This window comes from Triticum aestivum, chromosome 7B (genome assembly GCF_018294505.1).
Source record: "Triticum aestivum cultivar Chinese Spring chromosome 7B, IWGSC CS RefSeq v2.1, whole genome shotgun sequence".
Taxonomy (NCBI): Eukaryota; Viridiplantae; Streptophyta; class Magnoliopsida; order Poales; family Poaceae; genus Triticum; species Triticum aestivum.
The window spans coordinates 427,855,988-427,865,339 of NC_057813.1; the positions used below are offsets into that span (position 1 = coordinate 427,855,988).

Here is a 9,352-nt window from a genome sequence, read left to right on the forward strand (position 1 = left end):
TCGATCTTATCATCATTGGTTAATGTAAGGTACATGGCATCATATATCATATGAATCCAAGTCTATCCATCTCGACAAGCAAAGCGCGCTCATACGCCGGCCGGTGCCTTGCCACACGTATATAAGATTAAAATTAATTAGCATAATAGTTAATCTTTGGGTTCAGCTGGATCCTGCAGTGCGGTGGTCCTGCTCTGCATAGATATATCACGTCAAGGTTATACAATTGCTGATCATCTCTGCATAGATAGTTACTTATAATCGGTTCCGTTATTTAACTTCTTCCTTTTTTCTGATTTCAAACCCAGACCAAACCCGAGACAGATTCTGTAGCTAGGAGCCTAGGAGCTAGGTTCAGCTAGATAGCTAGTTTAATTACCTTCAGGTAATCAGCTTGCTGCCTACATCTCACTGTTTACTGGAGGAACAGTTGAATATGGTTGAGCTAGCAGATCGCATGCAATTCGTGCATGTTCATGCGTGAAAGCATGAAACATGATTAGAGCAGAGGTCGATGGTGATGGACTAGCTAGGGTTCATTAGCATCAATATATTAGCTAGACCACTGATTGAAATGGCTAATGATCATACTCCCATTGCTAGGTTTTTTGTCAGCATCCAAGTTAATTAAGCCCTGATAATAGGTGGTTTGATTCCTATACCAACCAATGGCCTTGGAAGATGCACGGGTTCAGCGATGATGTGACATGCTGATTTTCTTTTCAAACTAGATGATGACATGCATGATGATCACATATAAAGCAGAACACAAGTAATCTCTCTGATAATATGCCATTCTGATTCTTATTCTTCTACCTTCTCGAGGATATCATGTCACTCATAGGGGTGAGTACTACCAATGACAGTAACAAAAATGAACACCTCTTATTAATCTTCATTGTCGTATCAAGAAGATACAGCTGCAAAAAGGTTTAATCACTGGCCTATGCACAAGAAGATGCACGCACCCAAGGTTTTCATCTCCTTGTATAATTTCTTATGCACAATTTTTTCACGTCGAAATGGGTTCTTTCTAGTCAGGTGATTTCTCAGGGAGCAGCCGCAGAATAGTTGGTTCTCCATCCTTTTCAAACTTTTTCCTTATGCATGCCTTGTAATGGTCTCAAAATGAAAGAACACAAGTTGCTATTTACATAAGTGTGAATTACTAGTATACAAATTTTCGCTAAAATAAAAAGGAAAAAATCTGTATTTTTACAAGCTGTAGTGGCGTGTAGCTTAATGGCCAATGGTTTAAGTACACCTCAAGAAGTACAAGGCGAACTGGTTAACTGTTAAACAAATCCATGACAACTGCATCAAGTAAATTAAACTATCCTCTGCTAGGAGACGAAGCCCACACATCCTATTTTACTCCTAACAATACACCATTTCCTGCTCTGACTTCACACAGAGGGGTGTGGAGAACAGCTCCAAGACATAACAATTGTTAGATTTTAAAATGGCATCAAGAAGTTGACCCCATCATTTGTCCCAAGAAATGGCAGCAAATGAGGTTGAATTTGTGTGTATATAACTAGGGGATTGAGCCAGATGCCAAGCTAAGGTAGTACACTATCTAGGAGAGATGGAGACAGAGATAGAAAGGGAGAAGATGGAGAGGGGCAAGTCTGAGCTGAGGGTAGTCATGGAGGAGCTCTGCTTGCTCAGCCCAGGAGATGGTGAAGAACAGGAGCAGGAGCAGCAACTTAGGTCATCCACCATGGATCTCCTCTGTGTCTCCAAGCAGCTCCTGCATGTCCTTGGTTGTTTACTTACTCAATACTATTTCAGATGCAAAATATATCATGCTATTTACTTCACTCTTTTGTTCAGTAAGAAGTTCATGAAGATTGAACTGTTCTGTTGTTCTAGAGAAAAAAAACACCCTTTTTAAATACTTGTCGATTTTTTTTCCTTTGCGTTGGGACGAATCGTGGAATATTTTCTCTCATGAAGCATGGGAATGAAAATGCCCACCATTTAGACTGATATGAAACTGAAACTGAAAATTGTAGAAATGAACTTACATTTGTTCAGGGCTACTCTGTTTCAAACCCTTGCTTACCATATCTGTAAATTAAATGTTGAAATACTAAACCTTTTGTTTTTTCAAAGATGAGATTGGGCCAACGTTACTAGTCCTCAGGCAAGACATTCAGCAAAATGTTCAGGTAATTGCTCTTTGTACGAAATCATCTTATTCCCATGTTGCCCTGCATTCTGCATTGCATTTGTTCACAACACTAAGCAACTGAGCATGCCAAATCCTTGTGTTAACTGCGATTATTACAATTATCTATCTTTTGCAGAGACTAGAAGATCTCCATGCAAGAGACTCCTCGAAATATGCGACTTTGACGGCGATTGTGATAGAGGAAGTGGAGGAAGGGACCTCAAAGAAGACCAACAGTTGCACCAGGGCAATTATCTGGCTGGCTAGGTAACTTAGTTGTACATGGCCTTTCTGCTCATATAGCATATGTTCTTGTATACCATATATGTCAATTTTGTTTCAAAACTTTAGTCCTTAAGTGTCGGAAAACGCGTTGGGTTTAGGTCAATGAATTTCTCAGTACATTTGCTGGAGAGATTAATGAAGAACCCAGAGTCAAGCCTGAAAGAGATGGTGGAAGAGGCATACAAGAGCACCCTGAAGCCATTCCACGGATGGATCTCATCAGCTGCTTACAGGGTATGATCAGTTGACATACTGCTTTCATGATCATGGCTTCTACAGAATTGCGTATTATTTTACATGACTATAAAAGCTACTAGCAATTATCTGAAGATTGTTCACGCGGCAAATCTAGTTCATCGATCGTGTGCGTAGATTAATTTGCCGAGTTGCAGTCATCAGTTGGTCTGAGTTGTTTCCACTGACCTAATCTGTTGAGCATAGTTGCAAATTGTCAGGTAGCATTGGGTCTCATTCCAGAAAGAGAGATCTTTATTCAGCTGCTGATGGGGAACTGCCAGGATCCTGAGGATTTTGGAGGAGATGTCATGATCTTGGTCTCCATTGTACAGCCTCTGCTAGAAGAGATCAATGCCATTTTGGTCAGTGCTCCCCATCCACATGCACATCTTCTTAATGAATCAGTCATTGCATTGCATGAGAGATATGTGTTTTCTGATGCCGTTCATGGTTAATCTACAGGTCAAAAACCAGCTGGACAGGCTCAAATCCACCTGAAAAACAAGGATGGCCAATCACCTGATGATTGTACATATCTACTACTGTACTGCACAAGCTAATTAACCTACCTTGCGTTATAAAATGAAGATTAAGGACTTCTTTGTTGGTGGTTTTTCTTTAAGCAATTGCTGGTAGTTGGTTCCAGACTCCCTTTTTGTTAAGCTGTCACAGATGTCTTTGCTGTATGTCTTTGTGCCCTTGTAGTTTTAGTGGGTTGGATGTATCGAGTACTTATTTACCTGAAACAAAATGCATCTCCTGTTTCTCTTTCTTCTAATTTCCTTTCCTGTGACTCGCAGTATTTCTTTAATCTCTACCTTTTGATTTTCATCAACAAAATGACGTGAACAATAGAAAACGTTAAAAATTCAGACTTGTGCTCGCTAGCTCCTCTAGAGAAGTTCAGAGATCTTTAAGCAATTTACTGAAGTTTCATCCCAGATTGATTTATCATACTCATACACTTACTCTCTCACATAGTATCATTTTTTTATTGTCGAGAATATCATATGAAAAGTATTATAGTACTACATGCTCTGCTCTATGATCCGTGAACTTTTGTACAAGAGAATGGAAAAGGTGACAACACCATTCATGCCTTCACAACAGCAACCACCAAGAATCTTCTTCTCTTCTCTAACAGTTATGATGTATTTTGTTGTTTTCTTCTAGCTCACCGCAAGATATACAAAAACTAAAGAAACCATGAGTTGCACGTACCTGATATCTTGAGATGAAGATGACATTGACGGTCATCGATCTCGGCTCAGCTGCTTGCGATTTCACAGCTATATGCTTGAGATGAAGATGAAGATGTTTGGCCAGTTTTGTTTCTTAGCTGTTTGCTTTATCGTTTCACACCAGAGTTATTTTTACTTATCCAACTTTTTTTATTTGTATCAAACTGAAATTAATACAAACATATGTTGTACTACATCTTAAGCTCTACATGATCCATTGTGCAACTTGATAACATATGACGCATCCAGCCATATTAACTTGTTCATCATTCAACTAGAACACAAAACTCAGCCACTCATGCGTGCATCACCTATCCTATTACTACATGCCGCCTAAATTGGGCGAATCATCCCCATGCCACCATCTTGAACCAGCCATAGAACCCGGTAGCTCTACTCAATTTATTGAGCACCAGGTTCGGATTGAATGGGTAGCCAGAAGAATGGGTAGCAAACAATTGAGGAATTTTATTTGCTAAAAACCATATAGTTGTGACAATGCCTATAAAACTTTGTGTCAAACATATTATTTATTTTTTTATTTATTGTGAGAAAACTTTCAATCTATTCATCTTTAATCATGGCAGTATGACGAACATCGGAAATAGTAAAAATTACATCAATATCTGTAGACCACCTAGCGACGACTACAAGCACTAAAGCGAGTCGAAGGCGCGCCGCCGTCATCGCCCCTCCCTCGCCGGAGCCGGTTAAAACTTGTTGTAGTAGACAATCGGAAAGTCGTCGTGTTAAGACCCTGTAGGACCAGCACACCAGAACAATAGCCTCCGCCGTTGAAGAGTAGCGTATATTAGAAGGATCAAATCTGAAGACAGACGAACGTAGACGAACTACGACCAGATCCGAGCAAATCCACTAAGGACGGATCCGTTAGAGACACACCTCCACACGCCCACCGGCGATGCTATATATCATCGGGACGGGGCCTAGGTTGGGAGAACATTATTCCATCTTCAGAAAGCCGCAGTCTTCTCGTCTTCCTGAGCAGGATACAAATCCTAACAAAACTCGAAAGAACATCTAAAGCGGAGCCCTCCCACCGGCAAAACATATTATAAATACTAAAAGTGGTGGAAGGTCAAAAGTCGCTAAAATAACTCGCCACGGTAGTCGAGCAAAGTGGCAAGGAAAGAATAGATGTTGAATAGATTCATCCTCGCAATTTGTTTCCTTTTCGATTTTTGACAAGTTTTTTGAACCCTGAACCGTAGAACAATTGTTCTAGCACCTGGGCCAATTGATGAGGTAGTTGCTCATTTATCCACTGACAAGGCACCTGGGCCAGATGGATTTAATGGAAACTGTTGGAATATTATTTCTAAGGACTTTTATGAGCTTATTCAAGGCTTTCACCAAGGAAAAATCAAGCTTCAAAGCATCAACAACTCCTACATCACACTCATCCCAAAGAAAGATAATCCTGTGACATCAAATGATTTTAGGCCAATATCTCTGCTTAACTGCACTGTCAAAATCATGACCAAGCTTCTTGCCAATAGACTCCAAAAGATCATTCTCAAGTTGGTGCATATTAACCAATATGGTTTCTTGAAGGAAAATTCTATTCAGGACTGAGCATGGGCATTTGAATATTTGCACCAATGCCAACAATCAAGACAAGAGATTATCATCCTGGAATTGGATTTACCGAAAAAGGGTTACCCCCGCTTTGTATTCCAAAACAACCAACACCGATACATAGATCGCTGGGGCGAGCAGCACAACAAGCCCAAAAGAAAAAAGAAGAAGAAACAAATGCCAACAATGGCAGCTCAACAAAGCGTGGATGACTCGCCACCGCTGAGCCCACCGGAAACAAACCATCATAACCTGAGGCTTCGATCCGCCGCGTGCCAAGCAGCACCCCCAAGAAGGAATGCGACGCCGACGACGCTGCTGCTCGGACGGGTCCTAGGGTTTCCCCCGGCACGCAGAGGGAGTTGGGGGTGGATAACAATGACACCCTCCAGGAAGGAATGGTGGCACCCGCAGGCGTCACCGCATCGAAGCCTAAGACCGGCAAGGATTTCTCCCACACTCCAAACCCCGCCGCCCGACCGAACCGGAGCCGACCAGCCAAACCTCCGCCCACCACCTTGCGCCATCTCGGCTGCGCCACCACCCATGCCGCCTCACTGCGAACACCACCACGAGGCCAAGAGACCCGAAGAGAAACGCCAAACGATGGAAGCAGCGGCACTGTTACCGAGCAGGAGGGACCCACCTCCCCCGCCAACGTGCGGGAGGCCCGAGCCCCCGGCTCTGTCGCGGTCGCCATCCGGACGCGGCAGCAGGGCACACCAGGCCACCCCTGGCCTGGCTGGGCCCAAACAAGCCCGCAAAGCCCCGCCGGCCACGTTGCAGCAATTCGGTATCCACGTCGCCGGCCCGCAGCCGCTCGCTGCCACACCCCAGCCTCCTGGAGGTCGCACCGTAGGCTCACCCCGCCGCCGGCCCGCCCAGGCCCAGATGGGCCCCGAAGGGCCCAGATCTGGGCCGAGCGGGCGCCGCGAGGACGCGCCGCCGCGCTACCCCACCGCCAACGGTGACGCCGCCATCCAGCCATCCGCCCGCGTAGCGCCAGGACCCCCCCGCCACGCCGGACCGCCGCCGCCTAGGGACACTGCCCCAGCCCGCTCCGTCCCGCGCCAGAGGAAGCCGAGAGGGGAAAAGCGAGGGGGCCACCGCCGCCAGCGTCGCCCGGGCCAGGCCCTGCGGAGGGGAGGGAATGAGGAGGGAGGGGCGCTGGAGAAGAAGACCGGGGCACGGCGGGTCGCCCGCGGGGGCGACGCGGTCGCGAGAGCCCGAGGGGGTTTCTAGCTCTGAAATTGGATTTTGAAAAAGCCTTTGAATTAATTGATCATGAGTTTTTTTGAACATCATGAGAGCTAGAGGTTTTGGTTAGAAGTGGATTAGTTGGATCCAAAACATCTTTGACTCAGGTACTTCTGTTGTTCTCCTAAATGGAATCCTAGGGAAAATTATACACTACAAAAGAGGGGTCAGACAAGGAGATTCTCTATCTCCGTTATTATTTGTCGTTGTTGTTGACCTCCTACGATCAATTGCCAATGAAGCCATGAGAAATAACATTATCTCTGCCCCTTTGCATATCAACTCATGCCCAGATTTTCCTGTAATACAATATGCGAATGGCACTATGGCCCTGTTTGTTTGGGCTTTTGCTTCTGCTTTTGCAACTTTTCCACTTTGGTCAAAAAGCCATAAAAGCTCCTAAATAGGTGCTTTTAGAGCTTTTATGGCTTTTGGAGCTGAATATTGTTATATTGATTCATCAAAAGCCAAAAAAACTCCAAAAGCACCTATTTAGGAGCTTTTATGGCTTTTTGGACAAAGTGGTGCTAGCTGATATAACCAAAGTATGTCAAGTCAGAAACCTGCCGCTACACTTTGCTGCTCGAACAAGCCTTAAGGTGAACTATAACAAATCTATGATCATTCCAATCAATGTGGGTACTGATAAGCTTGAACTCATTAAAGATACTCTGGGATGCCAGTTGGGTTATTTCCCCTTCACCTATCTTGAACTGCCCCTCGGTACCTATAAATTGAAGATTGAGGATTTTACTACAATGATGCAAAGAATTGAAAGAATAATTTTTGGATGCTCAACACTAGTCTGATGGCAGATTGCGATTAATTAAATCAGTTTATACATCTCTTCCAACATACTTAATGTGTTGCTTAGCATTGCCAATGGGAGTGGTAGAACAAATCAATAAGTATCTTAGACGTTGTTTATGGAGAAAATTTGGTACTGCTGAAACATGAACTGCAATGATTTCCCGGGATTTTGTCTGCAAACCAAAAACTCATGGAGGACTAGTTGTTTTGGATTTGGTCAGTCAGAATAAAAGCACTTTTGCTGAAAAATCTTGACAAATTCTTCAACAAAGATAATCTGCCTTGGGCAAATATGATTTGGGAAACATATTATGCAGAATCACTATGACGCCCCCGATTCAATCGTACGCTAATCATACACGCAAATGTGTACGATCAAGATCAGGGACTCACGGGAAGGTATCACAACACAACTCTAGACACGAATTAAAATAATACAAGCTTTATATTACAAGCCAGGGGCCTCGAGGGCTCGAATACATAAGCTCGAAAACACAAGAGTCAGCGGAAGCAACAATATCTGAGTACAGACATAAGTTAGACAAGTTTGCCTTAAGAAGGCTGGCACAAAAGCAATATCGATCGAAAAGGCAAGGCCTCCTGCCTGGGAGCCTCCTAACTACTCCTGGTCGTCGCGGTCTTCATGAGGTAGTAGGCACCCTCGTGGTAGTAGTAGTAGTAGTCGTCGTCGAAGGTGACGTCTGGCTCCTGGACTCCACCATCTGGTTGCAACAACCAGAAAGAAGAAAGAAGGGGGAAAAGGGGTAGCAAAGCAACCGTGAGTACTCATCCAAATTACTCGCAAGCAAGGATCTACACTACATATGCAACATTATCAAAGAAAGGTTGTATATGTGGACTGGGCTGCAGAAATGCTAGAATAGAGAGAAGGCCTAGTCCTACTGAAGACTAGCATCTTCTGGAAACCACCATCCCGTAGCAACAGGAGGGAGTAGAGTAGCATAAAGTAAAGTAGTAGTAGTGTTATCAACCTCGGCCAGAGATCCTTTCTCGACTCCCTACGAGAAAGAAATCCCAGAGCCCTACTATCCATTTGTCATCACAATTCAATTCTCGTCACCATCCAATTCTCATCACAAGTATCCAGTTCTAGTTGTATCGATCGGGATACAACTCCGAGCGTCCGTTACCGTAGGACAGGCTATCGATAGATGTTTTCTTCCCTGTAGGGGTGCACCAACTTACCTACCACGCTCGATTAACTCCGGCCGGACACACTTTCCTGGGTCATGCCCGGCCTCGGCCAAACAATACGCCGCAACCCGACCTAGGCTTAATAGAGAGGTCAGCACACCGGGTTAAACCTATGCCCCCAGGGGTCATGGGCCATCTCCCCGGGAACTCCTGCATGTTGCGTGGGCGGCCGGTGAGCAGACCTAGCTACCTCCTTAAAAAAGGTAGGAGCTTACCAGTCCAACCCGGCGCGCGCCGCTCAGTCGCTGACATCTAATAAGCTTCGGCTGATGCATACGACGCAGAACGCCCATACTATGCCCACGTGATGGTTAGTGCTATCAGGCCAGAGGCCCCTTGGATCAAATATCCAAATCGTAGTGGATTAGGAACGTGCGGTAATAAGCAGAGACTCACGAAAGATGTGACCCCGTTGCCCCATCTCGAGGACTTGCGGCAAGGGCTAAGAATGCCCGGCCACGCCTCGTATTCGACTCTCGGGTACCCTCCAGGTCAACCCGTCTCCACATCACTCGCAATTATGCTTGCGCGG

The 9,352-nt window shown here is 44.8% G+C and overlaps 1 protein-coding gene across 1 annotated transcript; it reads left to right on the forward strand.

Moving 5' to 3' along the window:
* The first annotated feature begins 1,457 nt into the window (after positions 1-1,457).
* On the forward strand, positions 1,458-3,481 carry LOC123161884 (glycolipid transfer protein 3). The gene is made up of 6 exons (XM_044579699.1): positions 1,458-1,766; positions 2,119-2,174; positions 2,313-2,443; positions 2,560-2,695; positions 2,917-3,060; positions 3,161-3,481. Exons 1-6 carry the CDS (start codon positions 1,589-1,591, stop codon positions 3,194-3,196), a joined length of 681 nt encoding a protein of 226 aa, XP_044435634.1. The 5' UTR covers positions 1,458-1,588; the 3' UTR covers positions 3,197-3,481.
* Positions 3,482-9,352: the final 5,871 nt, after the last annotated feature.

Coding starts and splice junctions, on each gene's coding strand:
- LOC123161884 (XM_044579699.1), top strand. CDS start 1,589: ATGGAGACAGAGATAGAAAGGGAGAAGATGGAGAGGGGCAAGTCTGAG. Junction 2,696..2,916: donor TCTCATCAGCTGCTTACAGG/GTATGATCAGTT, acceptor GCAAATTGTCAG/GTAGCATTGGGTCTCATTCC. Junction 3,061..3,160: donor AAGAGATCAATGCCATTTTG/GTCAGTGCTCCC, acceptor GTTAATCTACAG/GTCAAAAACCAGCTGGACAG.